Here is a 21,021-nt window from a genome sequence, read left to right on the forward strand (position 1 = left end):
TGTTATCGTTACACGACTTCATTATAAAGGCAGCATTAAAGTTTATTTCACTGACTAAAAGGCAAACAGCCTGACCTGTGAGGTACCTTCTGCCCTTACGGAACTGAAGTTGTTAAGACTTAATACTATTAAATTCATAGCATCTTTCTTCCCAGAATCACAAGCTATTGAAGGCAGAATGCAATACAAAGTGAAGGCAGCGAAGGACCCCACATTTAGTTAGTTAGCTTTAAAATGAAAAATCAGCAGCAGCACTGAGAAACAAGAAGGGATGAGAGAGGAGACAAAGTTACAATATCCAACAGAAACAACAAGAGGGCTTATGAGACTTTCATTCATCTGAGTTTCAATTCTTTCACTTGGGCTTTGAGGAATAGCATCTTTTTTCTTGCCCTCCAAAAATCCCTCCTGAACCACCAAAAAAATCTATATAGGATAATGAAACTCGGCAGCTGAAGAAAAGATTTGTAGATGTGCAGATTTATACTTACTCCTTTTCCTTCTAGCTCATGACAGAAAAGAGAACCTACTTTCTGACAGCAGATTCTCCCAATATCCTGGAGGAATGGATTCATGTCCTACAGAGTATCTTGAAAGTGCAAGTGACCAGTCCTGTTGGTGTTCCCCATAATGATGCTAAGCCTACTGTGAAAGGTTGGCTCACCAAGGTAAGACGCTATTTCTTGCTTTATTCAGGTTAGCTCAGCACTGACACTGTAACAGCTGCTTGGTTTGCACAGTAAGTGTCAGCAAAAAATTAGTATTTTGGTACTCCCTAGAACAGTAAGGAAAAAAAGAAAAGTGGCAATAGATTTCTATATTTCAGAGAGAAAAGCATTTGTATGGATGATAAGGAATGGGACAAACAAGGCTGCTGAGGGATACTGACTTTGTCAAATAGTAAGCAATAACAACTGTCTAGCTTATGCATGCTTTTCTTCAATAGAATTTGCAGCACGTTATAATAAAAGAAAAAAATCAGTAAACACTGTTAAAATTCACATTTAATTAATTTTTAACTGGTGATAGAGGAGAGTTTCAAAGAAATGGCTTGTATTGTTCTAGGTTAGCATTTATTTCCATCTTAACAGCCTGCACACACGTTTGTACAAAGTACAATGGCTGAAAATTTTTATGCTTTGTCGTTTCCATAGATAAGTTTTGCATACAAAGCTACTATGAATCTTTTAATATAATTCTGGTCAGCATCTAAAGGTGACTAAAGAAAACCTGCATCTGAAACTTGTTCACCTGCAACAGGAAACAGCTCCGTAGACTACATGTTGACTGGTCTTTTCTTGCTGAGATTAAATGATTCCTGTTTATAATCTTAAAAATGTTATTATTAATATTGTATTTCAGGATACAAAAATGATAGTTTGTTATGAATGAGTAAAATGTTTCACAAAAACCTTGGATCCATTTCCATAAGCACCTCTGTCCCATCTTCTCAGGTGAGATGTACTTATCTGCTTCTGGAGGTGGTGCCCTGTATGTTTTGAGGAGCTCATATCAGCATAGAACAAAAAACATATGCAAGGTTTTAAGAAGGAGTTGAAATGAAAGTTGAAATCCTAGAAAATCATTCCAACAATACTGCTGATATTAAAAACATGTATTTATTTGTCCTTCTTACAGGTCAAGCATGGTCACTCTAAGCTAGTCTGGTGTGCACTGATTGGAAAAACATTCTACTACTATCGAAATCATGAAGATAAGGTAATTACTTTTCCCCTTTTGTTCCCGAGTGCTCTTTTCCCATTTCTCATGACACTTTCTGAACTTTTACTACTCTGTGTCTCATACTTCAAGCTCTTCCTCAGTTTTACTTTTAACAGCATCTGCTCCACAGGGAGGGTCAATATTTTATCTGATTATTTCTTTTTTAAGCTAAAATGACAAAAGCCTTAAGATGAGTGACTGCTTTTTTTTAGATCACTGTATACCTTGCCTCTTGCTTTTTCCATTCGGTCTTGTAAAGTCTTTAGAGCAGACCTCTATAAAACAGCTGATATATTCTGCCTGTGGTCATGAAAATAAGTAGCAACAACTATATGGGAAGAGGGAGGTCATTTAATCAGTGTAATGTGCTTCCATTTCTGGAACCTTGGCCCAGTGGTCCATTACTTTGTCTTGGCGATGTTGAAACCCAAGATTTAGAATGTCAAGGAATACTGTGACTCATACTTGGATTGACCTCCAGACTTAGTACAGCAGATGTCCTCTGTCTGTCTGAATCTACCTGTTTATGTAATTTTAAAAGTACTTATTTTCCAGTAGCAAACAAATTCTGACCAGGGTTGAAAAACAGCAGCTCAGGATACTGAGTAACTGACCAGAAAACACATCCTGCCCTGCAGACCCAGTGATGTAAACACAACCAACAAGTGTAATGGGAAGAAAACAGTGCCTTATGGGAAAGACCATCTGTTTATTTGCATGTTCTCATTCTGACCTGTAGATGCTCTTGCAAGAAAAATGATAGTAGGAGTAACACAGTTTGCAAGTTCTCCAGTTGATGAGAGAAAAGATTCTATAGAAATGCAAGATTATACAATTACATTAGCAAAGCACTGAGTTATTGTTTATTCCTTACATTTTACAGGACTGTTAACATTTTGACCTGGTTTTTCTTTCCTGGTGTTTGCTGTCCATAGTGGGATATTAATTATTCTTGTCTAACTTGCTTCTCCTCCTTACAGTGTCCCCTGGGGCATCTGCCTATGCGTGAGTCCAAAGTGGAAGAAGTAGACCGTTCCTGTGACTCTGATGAAGATTATGAAGCCACTGGTGGAGGGCTTCTCTCATCCCACTGTACACTGGTGATTCACCCACAGGACCAGAGTCCAACGTACTTGCTCATTCGCACCAAACAGGAAAAGGTACAAAAGGCAGTTTTTGTTGAGAGCGAGCGTCTTTTTGGTACTGGTGAACAAATGGGGCATATGGCCTGAACCTCTTTGTAGAAAACAACGTCTGAATTGACCCATGCTGTTCTCATCCTTATTCCTAGAATACCTGGCTGTACCATCTGACTGTAGCAGCTGGTAGCAGTAATGCCACAGTTGGCACACCGTATGAACAACTCATTGGAAAACTCTTGGATGCAGAGGGAGACCCTAGTGAGTAGAAACACAAACTCTTTTCCATGGCAGCAAAGAATAAGGAAGAGTAATTTCAATTCCTAGTTTAAATCTAGGAATTGCCCAAAGGCAAAGGAAGGGGATACTCAGCAGAACAGCATATGATATAGTGTCCTTTTCCTTAGTTCCACAGTAACATCTCCAAAGAGGATACAGACACTGTAGTGAAACTGGACAAGTCCATCATGTTGTCACATCATTTATCAAAGCATCTAAAACTCCTGTTACATTAATTCAAATTAATGGAGCTTTAATTTTTCCTGTTATTGTTGGTCCTGATTTTCCTTTCCTGGGAATCTTGACCATACAAACACATGCTTTCTCCTTGTAATACTCACATGCACTTGCCTTCACATCTGTTCCTCTGTCTGCATGTATAAACCCTTACATGTACGTCCTTGCTCATCTGTTCGTCCTCACCTTTGATACTTGCCCATTCACGTACGTTTATGCACCGTGTTCTCTAATGTGTATTGACATATGCGTTCGTACGTAACATTCTCTTCCTGCGCACTCGTGTATTCCTAGGCCTAAATGTGAACAGTCCTTACTGTTGAATAGTGACTTGCACTAACAGAAGATGCCCGTTGCAGGCAGCTGCTCTGGCAGAGTTTGTCTTTTGTTTGAACACACAGCTGAGCAGTTTCTCACTCAGAATGCAGCTGATGACAAGCTCTGACATGGCAGGACTGAGGATGACAATACTACTTTCTGGGGATGGCTTATGCTGCTAGTGACTCCTTGTTCATGGCAGGCTTTGCAGAAATCAGTGGAGTGGCACCAGAGATAAATGTGGCCTAGTGCAGTGTTGCTTCCTTAGGTGCTCTGTCATTTCAGTGGCAATGTGGACATTGTTATCTTTCTTCTCTTTCCGACACTGCATGTTTTTGTCCATCTGCTACCTCAGATTCCCCTCTGTGGAAACATCCTGTGTTGTGCTACAGTAAAGATGGTTTGCACACATCACTCACAACTCTGCCATCAGAGGCTCTACAGACTGAAGCTGTGAAACTTTTTAAGGTATTTAAAGGGACATTGCATGCATTTTGGTTATTTTGTTCTGTCCTGTTGTTTGTAATGACATTGACTGTCACTGCTGGTTGCTTTAGACAGGCCTGCTGGTTCATTTAATTACAATAGGACAGTTGGATATCAAGTGTCATTCATTCTCCGGAAGTTTAATTTTTTCTTGTAGGGAATCTGTGTTTAGGAGCAATGTCCCCCCATCAGGGTTTACACTGCCAAGTTAGCCTTATCTGTTTCCTCTTAGCTGGATGGAAGGAAATGGAAACATTTTACTGACAAACTCATTTGTGTCAGTAAGACCAGTGGTGAAGCCCCTGGAGGTTTAATTACTGCACTCTGCAAGTGTAAGATCAGCAGTGGACTATCTTAGCAAGCCAAAGTGCAGGCATGGAAGGCAGAAAGCACATTTTCCCCTCAATTCTCTGGCTGACTTATGAGCTTCTCAGGCTGGAGGAGGCTGAGTGAATTTTCTAGTTGTCATAACTGAAGGGAGAGTGATAGGAACGAAGTATTTATTCTCCTCCCTCCTCTCAGGGTTGTCTAGAAGAATTCATTAATTGTCTGTAACACATCTGGGGAACCTGGCCTGGAAGGCACCAGAGAAGTGTTGCTGTATTCTTGGCATTGACTAACTTCCACCGTTTTACAGTCCTGTCAGCTGTTCATCAATGTCCCTGTGGAGGCACCTTCTATCGATTACCATGTGTCACTTGCCCAAACAGCACTGCAGGTCTGCTTGACACATACTGAGCTGCAGAATGAAATCTACTGTCAGCTCGTTAAACAGACTAACTGCCGACAACCACAGAACCACTCAGTCATTCAGGTCAGTTCCTTCTTTTTCACTTTCCCTCTGAAAATACTTTCTATTTACCGTAGTTTTAATAATGAGCAATGGGAGTGGTTCCTATAAAATTGTGTAAATGCTTAAGTTGTGCCGGAGGAAAGAGAATCTTGGCATTGATGTGCAAAGAAACATTGAGAATGCAACCATTTGCAAACAGATTTTAGTTTTAATTTAACCACTTACTAGTTGCATATGGTCTATTTAGACCATCTTCGGAATCAAACTTAAGAGCTCGTGTCAGCTAGCTATAATGGTCACGTGGTATTAATTTTGTTTTCCATTTTAGTTAATCAACAGCATGCAAATCATGAATGTTACTATTAAGCATGAAATCTGATCATTCCACTATAGTTATTGGGTAAATCAAATTAATAAGTGATAGCATAGATGTAGATATTTCATTATAATATTCCCAACTCAAATGAGAAAATAGAAGCTGGTTGAAGAATAATGGGTCTAATTTGAAACAAAATTTGCCAGTGTATCATTTTATATGATTTGCAGTTGCATATAGAGAAAAAAGTATTAAGTCTTAAATAGTTCACTCGGCTCAATCGAAATTTTCAAATGTGACCAATCATTTAGAATGCATCTTCTTAGAGCCCAGGTTGAGATCTTGAAGAGCAGTCTGTCCTCTGACAATCACTTCCCCTTGAAGCATCTTGAATTACACATCTAAAAATAGTCCTTCCCAAAACCTTGGGTCACTATCCAACATTTTGGTTCCAATATTCCATGAAAGACAAGACAAGAAGTACAGAACAAGAATGACGTCCAGTTTTATGTTCACAGTGCTGGCAGCTCCTGGCTTTGTGTGCTCCTCTATTCCTGCCTCAACATCACTTCCTCTGGTACATCAAACAGCACTTGCAGCGACATGCAGACCCCAGGTAAAGACTGCAACAGCATTTTCTTCTGCTAAGCTGATTGCCTTTTGCATCCACTACAGATAAAATTGGAAGCAATTTTGTAGCTCTCACCTGCAAAAATAAGTTGAAGGAGGTGACAGAAGGTTCCCAATGGTACCCAGCTGTTTCACTTAAGCCATTCACATTAATTTGTTGCTTATGTTAAGCTAAAAATTCACAAAACTGAGTGACTAACACTAGCAAACAAACAGATAGCATTGGAGCTACTCAGGGACTTTTTTGATGATACAGCTACTTTTTTTTAATTGATAGAAAGACAGACCAAAGTAATTAATTAGAAGGAATTATTAGAGTTTTAGGTGCTGTCAGGTTAGCAGGCACACTGACAGAACAAAAGTGAGGCAGAGGACATATCAGGGAACCACAAAAAGTTAGGAAAAAACAGCAAACCTGAAATGTATGCTAGTACTGCTTTCTCTTACCTCTTTAGTGTGTAACTTGCCCCTATAAGAAAAGAGTGCAAAACTACTGTAATGGCAATAAGTTGTTCTCCACTGTTCATGCTGTGCTCTTTGTTGGTTTCCATGGTGATCTGGGCTTCAGCATATCTCGCTCTGGCCTTGGGGGAGGTCACAGCTAGAGCTGTCTAGTTCTCTGTTGTAACAATATACTGTTGCTTAGAGGTAGGGAAAAGAGCGGTTTTGTTTCAAACTAATATTCCTATTCAAATACTCAACCTAACTCTGCCTTGGAACTCAAGCTACAAGTCTGCTGGGATCACAAAGGAAATCTGTGTACTCCTCCTATTGAGGTTTTTTTAAGTTTTCTTACATGCTGGCTCACATTTGCTATTTCTTTTCAGAAGCAAAAAATGGAGATATCAGGTGCTTCTCAATGTTCACACTCTCTCTCCTTTGGCTAAGGCAACCTGTTAGGGAGCTTCTGGCTGGTGCTAGAAGTCGTCTCTTCAAACCTTTGCATTACCAGCTCCCAAACCAGCCCATTCAACGAGGTAGTGGAGCTGCTGTACTGTTGGGGACTATTGAATTGGATGAGGTTGTGCTGGGCTCTGTGAAACTGATATAATGCAGCAGTTTCAAGCGTTACTGTGCTGATGGTCTGCCAGGTTCTTAGCCCAGAAGTGCCTTTATCAACAAAGCAGAAGCAAAGAGGAAATGTATTTATACAATCTGGCTATGGAATAATTATTAGGGCTAAGAAAAAAACATACAGGAATTACAGCAAAATGTGCTCACATTCACCTGTAGTTTAGATTACATTTAGATTAGATTTATTTGCTAAATGGAACTTAGCTTAACTCCTTTTGCCTAGCTTTAAGAGTACTTTTGTCTCTTTGGGTGGACTGCGTATGGCTGTTTCTTTTACCAGTTAAATAGATATGCTTCCCTATTTCATACAGCAAACAAGACACTAGAATATTTACACCACGTCATGCTTATCATCTAGATTTATACTAGATTTTCATTGTACTGTTTTTATGAAAGATAACCCTAGAGTATATATCCAGTCTCTAAGAGAAGAAAAGTGCAGTGCAGTTCTGGGTTAGAAGACACAGGACTCAGAAGCGTTTGGGAGCCACACAACAGCTTCTCATTGAAGCAAGATTCTCCATTTGAAAATTGTTAAAATGCATTGCTGGGGAGGTGAGCAATATATTGCTACAGTGAAAAGTCAGAGCTCCAGACTTCCATGTTGCTTCCGGGGATTTAATTAGAGAATTGATCATATACCAAGCTCCTGAGAGTATCTTGAATGAAATTTATTTCCCCTGCGAAGTGATAGCATGGTTATAAATCCATATAAATCCTTCAATTTCAGAACATGTTCAGTATATATGATTCCTAACATTTTTGCAAAAGGCATAATTGACTGCTCCTGTCGGACTTCAGAGGCAGACTTACACCCTCTTGGTGCTGTTCAGTGGAGTCATCTCTTCAGCAGACAGGAAACCAACCGTATTAGTAACTGTCCTTGTACTGACCTAGCAACAAATCTGAGTCTACTTTGAATCTCTAGGTCTCTTGATTGGCTGACAGGGTTAATAGATGGAAACTAACAATTTGTATAACCATGTAAATGGATAACGTTATTTATATAATACTGTGAGACCAGTGCATTACCAGTTATTATTAATACTTATCAGGATTTGACATGATACTAACTAAATTCTGCTGGCATGACAGCGAGTTTGAGGGTGAACTGGTCTTGGTTTAATGGATGCTATGATGGCAACAGGGTACAGAAGAGGATATTCCTATACTACATCCAGGAACATGGAATGCTCTTGCACTTCCTAGAGTCCATTGTCTGCCTTAATGTTACAGATCCTTGGAGCTCAGGCTTATGTTATAGCTTTTCGCTGGAGCTGTTAGTCTGTTGACATGAATTAGGATATCTGCACAGAGGTGTGTCTGCTTGAGCAAAAGCCTGAGGGAGGAATGCTTTGTCATGACATGGGAAATGAAAGAGGACATGATATTTAAAGCATGTTTGTGGCTTAACTCCACCTCTTCACCTAGGACTGAAATAGGCAAGTATGCCATCTACTGCCAGAGATCAGTAGACCGCACTGTGCAGACTGGTGAGCGGGAAGCCAAGCCCTCCCGGATGGAGATTGTGTCCATACTGCTGAGAAATCCCTACCACCACTCACTCCCCTTCAGCATCCCAGTGCACTTCATGAATGGAACCTACCAGGTGAGCCACCACAGCTGCCTTTCTTCTGGACACTAGAGGACTACACCATAACCTGCCTCCTTCATGTGGGTGGGTGGCACCATGGTGTTTATATGTATCAGATATTGGGAGACAGACACTATTTGTCCTCCTAACCATTTTAGCCGTATTTCCTGATAAAATAAAAGGAATTTGGCCTCAGCTCTACAGGTCTTGGGAAGAAAAGGTAGCTAAGGAAAAGAGAGAGATGTTGTGTCTCAGTATGGGAAAGAATGCAATGTGAAAGGAGACAAAATGCAAGTACAGTCACTGGAGCTGGCAGTCAATCATGAGACGTGAATCTGCAGGGAACCAGGCTTCACTAGCTGTGATATCCATCAATGTCATGTGTATTAATTAGCTTCTCTCTCATTGCAGGTTGTAGGTTTTGATGGTTCCTCAACAGTTGATGAATTCATCCAGCAGCTGAACCAGGAGACAGGAATGAGGAAGCCATCCCACATGGGATTTTCTCTGTTCACAGATGATCCTTCTGGCAGGAATTTGGAACATTGTCTGCAGGGCAACATGAAGGTATTTCTCTTTCCCCTCTGCTACATTCAGCATACATCTTTGAAGAACTGCTAAATAGCTAATAAATTTTTCTTAATGCACCAAGATCATAAACACTTGAGTATTTTGTCTCTAGATTAGTAGAGCTATTAATTCTTGCACTTGTGCCACAACAACCACATGCAACACTACAGGCTTGGGAAAGAGTTGCTGGAAAACTGCCTGGTGGAAAAGGACCTGCTGAATATGAGTCAGCAGTGTGCCCAGGAAAACCAGAACACCAGTAGCATCCTGGCTTGTATCAGAAATGGTGTGGCCAGCAGGACTAGGGAAGTGATCATCCCCCTGTATTTGGCACTGGTGAGGCCACACCTTGAATACTGTGTTCAGTTGTGGCCCCCTCACTACAAGAAGGACATTGAGATCCTAGAGTGTGTCTAGAGAAGAGCAACAAAGCTGGTGAAGAGTCTGGAGCCCAAGTCTCATGAGGAGCAGCTGAGGGAACTGGGGTTGTTTAGTCTGGAGAAAAAGAGGCTGACCTTATCGCTCTCTACAACTACCAGAAAGGAGGTTGTAGTGAGGTGGATGTTGGTCTTTTCTAAGTAACAAGTGACAGAAGGAGAGGAAAAGGCCTCAAGTTGCACCAGGAGAGATTTAGACTGGCTGTTTGGGAAAATTTCTTCACCAAAAGGGTTGTCAAGCACTGGAACAGGTTACCCAGGGAAGTGGTTGAGTCACCATCCCTGGAGATGTTTAAAAGATGAGTAGATACGGTGCTTAGGGACATGGTTTAGTGATGAACTTAACAGTTTTTGGTTTACAGTTGGACTTGATCTTAAAGGTCTTCTATGGTTCTATAATTAGCACAGTCTGGTCTGAGATATGATTTAAGACAGATATGATTTAAGAAAGAGATTTAATTTAAGAGTTTTAGTAGGCGATAAATTTGTCAATTTTTAAAAAGTCTTCAGCGCAGATTTTAGCACGTATTAAAGTTTAATTTGTCTTGACTGCAAAATTAAAACATGACTGAGCTAGCTAGCGTGATCATATATCACAACTAACATCAAATATGACACTCCTAATTGAGACAAAGTTTTTGTTAGGCTGTAAGTCTCTTGGCATGTCGATATAAATCTCATCTATTGGATTATGAAGTATCTCCTTGCTGTCTCCAGATAACTCAAGCTTTCATTGTTGATGAGCGTACTTAGGGGAGAAAGCTCTGAGTATGCTTTAAAAAAGAGAGGAGTGCCTCAGGTTGACTGAAGAGAGGGAAGCAGGTAAAGTCTTAACATCTGTGTCTTTCATTTGTAGATTTTAACCTATGCTGCAGCTGGATGGTTGCCTTAAGTAAGCAGGCTGGCAGCAATGAATGAGACACATAAGATTTTGGTACAAATCTGGAAGAATAATTTGTTAAACAGCATTGATGGAGGAATAGTGGTAGTGGCAATTTTGAAGAGGCCCTGATTCCTGTAAGGAACATAAACATTACGCAGTTTTACACTGCGTAAAATTCCACATTGGGCAACGGAGGGAAAAGGTGCCAATTACTTTAAATTAGATGGTTTAAAGAGGGAACTCATACAGACAGTGCCAAATTATACACTTTGCTTCCATGGCCTGTTATAGATTAGATAATCTATGGCTTTGCTGGTAATTGAACCACTATTTGGAGAGATGGGATATTAGAGTAAATGAAGGAGCTAGAGACAATCATATGCATCAGTTGTTATTAACTGGTTATTATTTACTTGCCAAGACAACCTCAATAGCTTGAGAGAGGATTAGGATGTTTATTTATTTAATGTGGCTTCTTATGTTCACATTCCTTTTATTAAGATGCCATTGAAAGAGAAGTAGGGGCCTTTATTAGACCAGTTTTAAAAGAGTGGAATAACCACAAGAAGCTGAATGGAATCGAAGAGATTAACCATACTATTACTAAAAATATGTCTTTAGTTACAAAGTTGGAATCTAGGACCAAGTGTTCCCAAAGTTTGGGCATTCACATCCAAGGATTTGGGTTGGCCAAGCGCGTAGACAGCTGCTATTCAGAGGATATGTTAGTGCTTTAGTTTGGCTCAGGAGGGCACTTCATTCCTATTATCCATGCTTTGATTCACGTTAAGAAGCGGTCTTAGAGAGCATGAAATGGGTTCTTTTTACGTGAAACATGAGCTGGAAGATATGATCCAACATAGTAGTGGGCTTTCAGGCCATTTGACCAGACTGAAGCTAGTCCAAAGGAAAACCATTTGAAACTCAAGAAGTGTGGGCACAGGGTCTTAGGAGCAGCTGTGTTGCTGTGCGGATTGGCTCCTCCTGGGCTTTGCTACTTGCGAACATAGACATAGCCATGGAGATGTCCCCTTGCAGATTAGAGCTAGAGCTTTTAGTGGAACGCTTCGATTTTTACACACTGGATAATACAAAAAGGAATTGTTTTGCCACAACACTTTTTTCACTTACTTTCCCCTCAAGCCTTGGCTAGGTATTTCACGTCAGTGTCTCTCCTCTCTCCATGATGTTTTTTAAAGATCTGTGATGTCATTTCTAAATGGGAACAAGCCTTAAAAGAATTGCATCCTGGGAAATATGAAGGTGGCACGAGAATTGTGAAGTTGACCTATAAGAACAGGTACTGTGCTTCATTGGTTGGCCTCACTAGTGCTGTTTATTAAACATTTCTAGACTGCATATATCTCTATAGATAGCAACTAATTTATAGTACTGTCACTGCCAAAACTATTTTAGCTAAGATGCATTCAAATCCTATATGAGATGTGATGACTTTTGTGTGTGGCACATGTGTAAAAGAAGTAAAAACTCTTTTAGAGGTAAAACCCAAACCAATTTGCTGTAGCAGAGTAGACTTTAAATTGAGTTAAGAACTAACTGTAGCAGAATAGGACATACTTGGCACAATTTCATTCACCTAGATCCTAAAACATAATTAAATAATGTGTGTTAGGTGAGAGGAAGAGAGACCTGGGGGAGAAATCACCAATGAAAATACACTGAAACTTGCAATTTAAGTGAAGAATCGTAAAGTTGACAAAGATACAAGATGTTTTAAATGGCACGAGCTGTAAAGGAGACATTTAATAGCAGTGCCCAGACTTTATAAAGAAATAAAAGTTAGATGACAAGAGACAGCAGAGAAGGAAAGTATAAGAAAAAGATCTACAGCAAAAACTGGAACAAGTTAATCATTTATAATACAGACAGGAATGCTGAATGATAGTGAATGGAGAGCTGTATGTGAGAACAAGGCTTGACTTTCTGCATGTGAACTCTGTTTGCAAGCAAACCAAAAGCTCACCCCAAAACCAAAAAGAGACAAAGTTCTGTACTGAATGTATGAAGATTTTGTTGTCTGTAAGAGAAAACAAATCTCTATGAACTTTTTTTAGCTGGTATAACAGATATAGAAGCAGAGTTATTGATTTTGACCCAAAAGGCAGTATTTGTTTCAGGAGTGAAAGTTTGCACTATTATTTCGTTGGACTGGAATGTGCCTAGACTGGACAGCAAGGATGTTTTAATAAGGTTTTTCCAAGGCTGGAGTGTTCTAACACCAAGGACTCTGATAAGACATGTGTAAGGTCACCATGGTCCTAATAGTGCTGTTAATCTTAAATTGACATAAAAACAAACTGTTCCACCGGAATGAATATCTTGTGTGGAATTGTGGAATATATAGTCATAGACACAGCTGTAAATATTTGAATTGGATGATGAGGGCTATGCATGCATGAGGAATGGTTCTGGGAAGTATTCTCAAGTTGGTGTTTTCAACCTCCAGCTATACCAGGTCAAAGAAATTGCAAGTGTGAAGCGAATAAAATATAGTAGGAAGCTTTGATTTACAAGAATTCTTCTTCAATTTTTAAAGTAAAGCCTGCTGATTGGGCCTTTTATTTCTTGCTGAAGCAAGCTGAAGACTTTTTTTTTTTTTTTAAATAAAAATAGCAGTGTACGTGGTAAAAACAAAGCAAGCAAAAATACCAAGTCTACAAGGCTGTCATATGGAAGTTTATACAGGTAGAGCAGAGGCAGTTCTGCATTCTGTGATAAGCAGAGAAGCCCATCTTAAACGTTGCCTGTCTGTGCTTGATAGGGATGGACAGTCACTGATTTACCTGCGTTTAATAAGGCTTCGCTGCTTTGAAGTGGTTAGTGCTCAGAATTCAAATGGCTTCCAAAACTAGAAAGCATGTTTTGAACATCTTTGAACAAATCTTGTTCATAAGGGAAGCACCTCGGCTTCCACATCTCTCTCCACTACTCCCTGCAATACACAAAGTTCACTTTGAAGAAGGAGGGGAAAGAAACAAACCACTTTTCTTTTTACTTGCCTTGATTAAAGTTTCCATCTTTACTCTGGGTTCACAATACATTTTTATCCTCCCAATCCTCTCTGCGTTTCAGGCTGTATTTTCGGAGCCAGGCCAAAGGTGAGACAGACCGGGAGCGGTTGTTACTGGCCTTCCAAGTCAGCAATGAAATCGCCAATGGAAGGTTTCCTGTTAATAAGGAATTAGCTCTGGAAATGGCAGCTCTGATGGCTCAGGCGAGTATGGCTGTGGGCAGAAATACTCCCTATTATCACCCAGGGACTTCAGCTGTTTACTGAGTGTCTTTTACTAAGCAGCTACCCTTTACATTAAAAGTGATTTCTTATCAGACATGCAGTCTGAGATGTACCACGTGAAACATATTATACCAGCATACATATGTTGTTAGAGCAGCTTATGCTGTAGGGAAATTTGCTATAAGAGTGCCTCTCCTTTCCTTCTGAAGGAAAACATTGGAAAAAACAGTGAGGCTGGACTGTCCCCACAGCTGCTCCAAGCAGTGCCTTAGCACAGTAGTATCACTTACTGGAATTCCATTTCATAGTCAAAACTTTCCCTGCTGCATCGTCAACAGCCTCTTACTCGGGAAGAGCATCTCTGTTAGACCTCCAGGCTTGCATTTAGCATTTTACCAGACAAAACACACGCTTGTGGGCATGATAAGCAGAATAAGTTTCTTACTGAGCTGAAACAGATTGTTTTATTTGTTAATGCAAAGTAAACCAAAATGGAGACACTGGGAACATTCTCCAAACTATTTACAGATAGGCTCTTGTTTTCATTGGCCAATGGACATTAAACCACAAAAACTCAGCAGTTATACAGAAGTGTCTCCCTACACTTCTGTATAGGGAGTGAAGAGATCTTGTTTCCCTTTCTTAACTGAGTAAAGAATTCCTTGGGCAGTTGTGTCCTCACTAGTTGCTCTGTTGTATACATTTAGTACGGTAAATGCTGTATACAAAATTCCCTTGCCTAATAATGCCTTTTTGCATGACTAATAAACACAGTAGTTATCAGTGTGGGAATTCACGGAATGTTACACTGCACTAGAAAAAACTATACTATAAACTATAATGTTGTCTTAGGTGGAATATGGAGATTTGGATCGATCAGGATCTTCAAGTCCTGGGGGAACATCTCAATTGAAAATGCAGCACCTTCTCCACCAGGTTTTAGATAAATTCTACCCCAAACGTTACAAGCAAAACATTACTCCTGACCAGCTCAGGTAAATTGATTGTTCTTCTATACTTTGCACCGAAAACAAATTTTACTTCACAAATACTGTCTTTATATTTAAGATGTTTCAAGGAACCCTATCAAGGTTATTTGATGTAGAAACTTAAAAGTGTCAGGAAAAGATTCCTTTAAAAGAAAATAGCAGTTAACAGCCAAATCACCAACTAATTTTCCCCTAGACAAGAAGTTTAAGCTTTTCACTTCCAAATAGGGCATCTCGGTTCCAACAAACTCTAACCAAAGCCTACAATGAATTCTGTTTCTGATTTCTTGTTTTACCCTTCCCCCAAGTGTCAATTGAATCCAGATGCCCAACGCTTGCAATGAACCATAAAGCCAGCACATATGGGCTGGTGTAGGCCATGCAGTAATTCCAGCAGGACTTTTTGATGTGACTTAGAAATTCACACACGCAATTCTCAAGCACAGAATTCAGATGCTGCCATGGATCTTGGCTCTTTTAAAGACAGGGAGCGGTAATCTTCCAGATCTAAAGCTGCTTAGGGATGCAGTGGTGGAACTAACACAATTGTCTCCTTTTGGAAGCAAATTCCATCTGCATATGTAGCAAGATAGCTGCCAAGACATCCCTAGTGAGCCAAATAAAGAGTGAGTTTATATATACTGCCACTCCATAGAAAGTATACTATAGACAAGTTAAGATCAAGGTGAAAGTATAATTGAATGTGAAGACAAGCTGGGCAAGATTTTATTGCAACAGCTACCTGAGTGCTTGTAGTTGGAGTTGTTTAATATATACACCAGTGAGCAACCCATATGTGATTGGGATTCCTGGGCATTACAGCAGAACTAGTAGTAAAATAACTGTGTAGAGAAAAATGCTAAAGTAAACTCCGGCTGTACAACACTCATAAGTGACAGTGCTAACAGCCGTGTCCACAGTGCTGTGTAGAACAGCCCTTTGGGAATATGAGGTACGTTTATTAACTGTTATAATTTTACTCGCCTTTCCTTGGAAAGCATTAGTAAATAATGCTGTCTTGTGTCTTGGATTCTGAAAGGCAACTGTCTGACAGGCTGGCAACAAAATGGATGATACTGCAGGGATGCTCTCCACCAGAATGCATTCGAATTTATTTGACGGTGGCCCGGAAATGGCCTCATTTTGGAGCAAAAATATTTGCTGCTAAGGTAACTGGAGCACACTTCTTTTCTGTTCCTAAGAGTGAAGTGTCTCAGCAGAGAAATACCTGTGATCTCCAGTAACACGGGTTGAAAATGCTTCTACTTCAGGAAGGGGGAAAACTGTAACTATACTGTGTTCTAAATGAACAGCTCTGTTTGGTACCACATAGGTTTAGAAAGAAGGAAGAGAAACATGTTCTGAACACTAGGGGTTGCTAGCGTTTAGTAAAATAAATACTGGAGGTTCCTTGGCTGCATCAGTTGATCATAATACCGGGTACTAACTCTCCTTACAAACCTTGCCAAAGCTTTCTCAGGCAGGATTTTCCCTAGTCATCAAGGCTGCAATGATAGTTAAAAACCCACTATTTACATACCATCGTGGGAGGTGGAAGGATAGAGTCCCCCATAAATCACACCTGGTAGCCGATGCTAGCTAAAAGTCCTGTTCTTTGCTCAACACAGCTGCCTGCTTTCCTTGCCACATGAGAGAGGCATGCACTGCTTATGTCCTGTTACTGAAATGGAACAACTAAGCACATATTGGGTAAGCAGCCAGCCCACAGGCATCAGTAGGAGAGCAAAGAACAGCTGAAGGGAGTGCTTCTTCAAGTACCTTGTACCATCTCTCAGCCGATACCAGGCAAGAGCGCTGTACCTATCACTGTTGACCAAACTAATGTCTTAGCACATAGTGGCTATCTGAGAAATCTTGTTTTGGCATTAACCATCTTCCCCAACCCAGCAGAAACCACCTCTGTTGAATGCTTGAGATGGGTCTTGTTCATGGTTACATCTCTTGGTTTAAAGTCAAAGCTGCTGTAGTTATAGAATAAAGTCTAAGGATGAAAGAGACCTCAAACAAATACACAGGAAGTTTTAGAAAAGACAGTTATTTCTGCTGCCAGGAGTACAAGCAGAAGAAGTTACTGGTATTTGACCTTATTGACACTGAAGAATCAGAAAAGTTCCACTTTGTGGAATTAAATAATGTTGCTATTTCTGATGATTAGCCTTTTTTCTAACTTTTCAATATTCAAACAGCAAAGCCTGTGGCATTAGCCATGTAATAGCAGATTCGCTGGAAAGATTCACGTCATTAGCCATAACAAAATATAACTCATCTTTAACAGATAATGAAGGCGCATTTGTCAAAATTTGTAAGAATGAAAATTGCATTGACATGATCATACTGGGTGCACTAGTATTATAGAAACCAAGAGACTTCACTGCCTGTCCAGTGACTGGGGGGGTGGGGGGGTGGGTGGTACTAGAAGAACCAGAGAGGAGCAGAACTTCTGTTTTGTTGCTTTGTACAAACATTTTCTTCCATTTTAACTACACCGATGGACTTAAATTAATGCAAAGCCTTCGTTAGCATGCAGCTCTTGTGCTGCTAGTCCCAAAATTCTGTGTAAATCTGAAAATGTTATTCCAGATTTTGAGAAAAGTCCTCTTAAAATTCAACCAGGTCAGACCAATAAGCCTATAGGATTCTCTCATCTTCAATTTATCCTTAAACTCTAGGATTTATGTCAAACATCTTTGTGTGGTAGTCAAGAAATATCTGTTGACTTTCTTTTTCTCTAGCCTATTTCGCCTTCCTCTTTGGAAGACTGTCCAGTCTGGATAGCTGTGAATGAAGATGGTATCAGCATACTGGATTATAACACTATGGTACGGTGGGGAACACTGTTCAAGAAAAATAACTTACCTCCCACAGAAAGACATTTCCCCGAGGCCACTTAATGTCACTAAAAGTTTGTCTTTAACTTCAAATGGATCCAGAAGTTAATTTGTAGGTGTCAGAGATGAGGGAAGTCAGTGCTATGTTTGAGTGCTACATAAACAAAGGAAAATTACAGCTACAGTGTGAGGTAAGGTTTCATGAAACAGCCAACTGCATCTTTGATGGTCAACAAACATGCTCATGCATCTTGCAAAATCTCTCCGGTATGTGCTTTCCTACCACCATCTGGGATATTACAAAGTTTGGACTATTGCTCTGAGGCAGTGAGGCATCAAGCAAGCTAGGAGAAAACTTGAAATGCATTTCTCATTTGAGTTTTCTCTGCCAGCTGTTACCTGTATGCCTGTTACTGCTGGAGATCTGGTGTTCTTGCAGTAAGCAGCAAATGCATTAGTTTAAGGTGCCTGTTTTTTCTTTTACAGAATTATGACTCTTTCAAATTCTTTGTTGTCTGCAGCACTTGAAGGTCTCTTATTCATACTCTTCTGTGCTGACCTTTGGAGGCTGTCGAGATGACTTCATGGTTGTAGTCAGTCAAATGAAAGAAAGGAGTTCTGGAAAAAACAGCACTGAAAAACTCCTTTTCACAATGGCAATTCCAAAGGTAATTACAAAATTAACAGGGAGTTTCTTTCCAGATGGCAGCATCGCAGCTGGGCATTTTGTACAAGTCCTGGGAACCGGTGCTTGTGGCCGCTGCACTAGCTATATACATTCAATAAATCCCTTGTAAGCTGGAACCTTTAATCAAGAGACCTTGTTTTATAATACCTAACTCTTAAAGACAAACCTTCATATGAAAACTGAACAACTCCATGTGAGACAGACATTTGCAAAAGTTAGGCAGTCAAATAGGTTTGAAAAATCAAAGGGCACTCTTACCTCTAATTGACTTACAGTTAATCATTTTCTTTTTTCCCTAGATTGTTGAAGCAACACTTCTTATTGCCAGCTATATTAACTACCGTTCAACACCTTCACTCCTGTCTTCTACACAGCCCTCCCAAAGCAAAACACCCGCTAACAAGCTCTGGGAGATGGAAAATCGGTGCTTTTTCCCTTCTGTGCCCCGAAGCACTAAGGGGCCCACCCTGCTCTGAGGGCTCATTCCAAAAGATTTCAAAGATTTGAGGTTTTTTGTTGTGGTGGTTTTGTTTCGTTTTTTTTGCACTGCTCTGTACTGAATTGCAGACTGCTAGCATTTTGCTGGTTACACACCTTACTTTAATACAGGTTCTGATTCTTTTTCCATAATGATAGACAAAGTTCCTTAGCATGGGTAAAGACTGTGTCCCTTCTCTTAAAATACGTTGATTTTGGGCACTGTGCAGGAGTTTCCTTTTCCATGCCACACTCCATCCAAAATACCATGCCTCAGGTCACTTCCCTGCATGCTGCTTCAGTCACATGACATCTCTCTTTCCTTGCACCCATTCTTCTTTTGTCTCCTGATCTTCCTGCGCTGGTTTCAAGCACAAATGCTTTCTTTGATCTCTCTCATTTTCATCTTTGCACCTGCCTTTGGATCACTGCACACCCTGTGTCTGGGAACTCAGTCCAGCACTTCACGTTTCCTCATCATAACCTCTTTCAGTTGTTATTATTATTTCCAATAATCTGTTTGCATCAGTCCCCAACAAGCTCACTTTTTATCTGAATTAGACCGCAACCCCTGCAAGGCAGATTTGAGTGGTATATAGGCTTTAATCTTACTGCAGTGGGCTGAGCACAATAAAAACAGGTGGTAATAGATACTAAGGCATGAACCCTGTACAAGGATGCATCCTGTTGAATACTGCCTGGATAGGACCTGCATATCGCTGCATCATAAACTAGATATATACTGAAAAGGCTTTTACCAGAGTGTAAAGACAAACATGACAGAGTTTGATCAGGTAGTTCAGACATAACTTCAACTCTATGCTCTGGTTATGAATAGCCATCATATTTAAGTTTTTACCACCATTCAAATTCAATGTTTCCACTCCTAGAACAACCACTGACACAGTCTTTTGGCAGAGGCTATAATAGTTTTTATGCAACTGCTTAACACAGCCAAGATGACAATTTAATTTTCCTCAGAGCTGTAACGGCTCCTCCCTGAAAATGAGGCTGAAACTGAAAGACAAACTTTCCAAGCCCTTGCTCCAGATATAAAAGAAAGATGACACTTTTAAGAAGAAAGAACAACTAGACTGACAAGAATAATTCTGATGCAAGTTGAGGGTAATTTCAGACCTGAAACAGGGAGTATAGAATAAGAGTTCAGTGGTACTCAAGAATATTTTCAACTTAATAGAGGTAGAAACCTAGTCTTTTTGCCTGTTGAGGACTCGGAACAACTGTTCCGTTCCCAGTGTCAGATGATGCCCTAGCACCTACAGGACTGATGCATTGTGGGAATCAATGCTGTTCTATGCAATGGATAAACATTAGGTTTCTGCTGCAGGGCTGAACCTGTCACGTGCTCCACTGTCAGATTAGCACTTTCAAATATTCTTTCTGTTAATTGCTGCTGTACACGTTTCAGAATGTGTTTGAAACTGCATATAATCTCACAAAAGAAGACAAGACAAGCAAATTTTGTACTTTTTCCATCTTTCATCAACTGGAACAGGTCTTCCCAAACCAGCTCTGCCATTCTGACTTGACAGAAGCTGCTCCTTTCAGACTCCTGCTTCCTTCATGCTACCAGAGCAAGGAGGAGGTAGATTGAGAAAGTCAATGGATTTTGAACAAGTAAAAGAAAAATAGCAGTGCTCCTTGAAAAATCTAGATCTACCTGGCTTGAGTTCAGCTATTTTGATAAGCATTGTAAAAAAGCTAGGGGTGAATAACCGCACTTTCGTAAGTACCACATGCAACTTCATAGTAATTATGTATTCATGGGCAACTTTCCCAAATTAAAACAGTGTGAATCCAACCATTAGAAAGAATTCAGCAATAGCAAACCAAAGCTATTTGCAAATGAACAAACCAACCATACCAGTGTTACTCCCTAGTACCTGCTGCCAACATGATACATCCAACTGATGCACCCAGCAGAGTTGATACTTCTAGAAGTTTTTTGTTTGTGCTTGTGGTGGAAAGCCACACATTAAGAGAGGAGAGCACGGGACAGACAAAAATCCTTTATCAGCATCTTTGTAATATAAAAAAAAAGTCAAAACACCACCCACCCCAAACAAACCCATGGTGGGCTGTGGAAACAATTTGGCAGACATAAGGCGGGAAAGATTGTACCGATACAAACTTGATTTGCACATATGGTAAAGTATCCACTTGCTATGAATTTAAGGACCATCCCTGGAAGTTACAGAAAAGGGTGGAAGCTTTCTGAGCCAAAAACAATTTTGAGAAGGTATTTAGTGTTTTGGGGTTTTTT

The 21,021-nt window shown here is 40.1% G+C and overlaps 1 protein-coding gene across 4 annotated transcripts in view; it reads left to right on the plus strand.

Annotated features, from left to right (window-relative positions):
• The window catches only part of PLEKHH1 (pleckstrin homology, MyTH4 and FERM domain containing H1), a 63,130-nt gene extending 43,198 nt beyond the window's left edge, over positions 1-19,932 (plus strand). The window contains exons 14-29 of one of the 4 annotated variants that reach the window (XR_011337532.1): positions 507-668; positions 1,639-1,719; positions 2,703-2,882; positions 3,014-3,122; positions 4,051-4,163; positions 4,819-4,995; positions 5,809-5,906; positions 8,426-8,603; positions 9,000-9,155; positions 11,678-11,778; positions 13,572-13,713; positions 14,587-14,729; positions 15,763-15,892; positions 17,477-17,563; positions 17,610-17,763; positions 18,094-18,224. Coding sequence is in view for 3 of the 4 variants with exons in the window: in XM_069858206.1 (XP_069714307.1) it covers positions 507-668; positions 1,639-1,719; positions 2,703-2,882; positions 3,014-3,122; positions 4,051-4,163; positions 4,819-4,995; positions 5,809-5,906; positions 8,426-8,603; positions 9,000-9,155; positions 11,678-11,778; positions 13,572-13,713; positions 14,587-14,729; positions 15,763-15,892; positions 17,477-17,563; positions 18,094-18,240; positions 18,560-18,736 (2,181 nt within the window). In the remaining variant the exon portion in view is untranslated. Of the gene's footprint in view, positions 1-506; positions 669-1,638; positions 1,720-2,702; positions 2,883-3,013; positions 3,123-4,050; positions 4,164-4,818; positions 4,996-5,808; positions 5,907-8,425; positions 8,604-8,999; positions 9,156-10,240; positions 10,368-11,677; positions 11,779-13,571; positions 13,714-14,586; positions 14,730-15,762; positions 15,893-17,476; positions 17,564-17,609; positions 17,764-18,058; positions 18,241-18,559 lie in introns of those variants that run through there. The other 3 variants (XM_069858206.1, XM_069858207.1, XM_069858208.1) reach the window with 3 other exon arrangements.
• The last annotated feature ends 1,089 nt before the right edge of the window (positions 19,933-21,021 follow it).

This window comes from Phaenicophaeus curvirostris, chromosome 5, assembly GCF_032191515.1.
Source record: "Phaenicophaeus curvirostris isolate KB17595 chromosome 5, BPBGC_Pcur_1.0, whole genome shotgun sequence".
Classification (NCBI taxonomy): domain Eukaryota; kingdom Metazoa; phylum Chordata; class Aves; order Cuculiformes; family Cuculidae; genus Phaenicophaeus; species Phaenicophaeus curvirostris.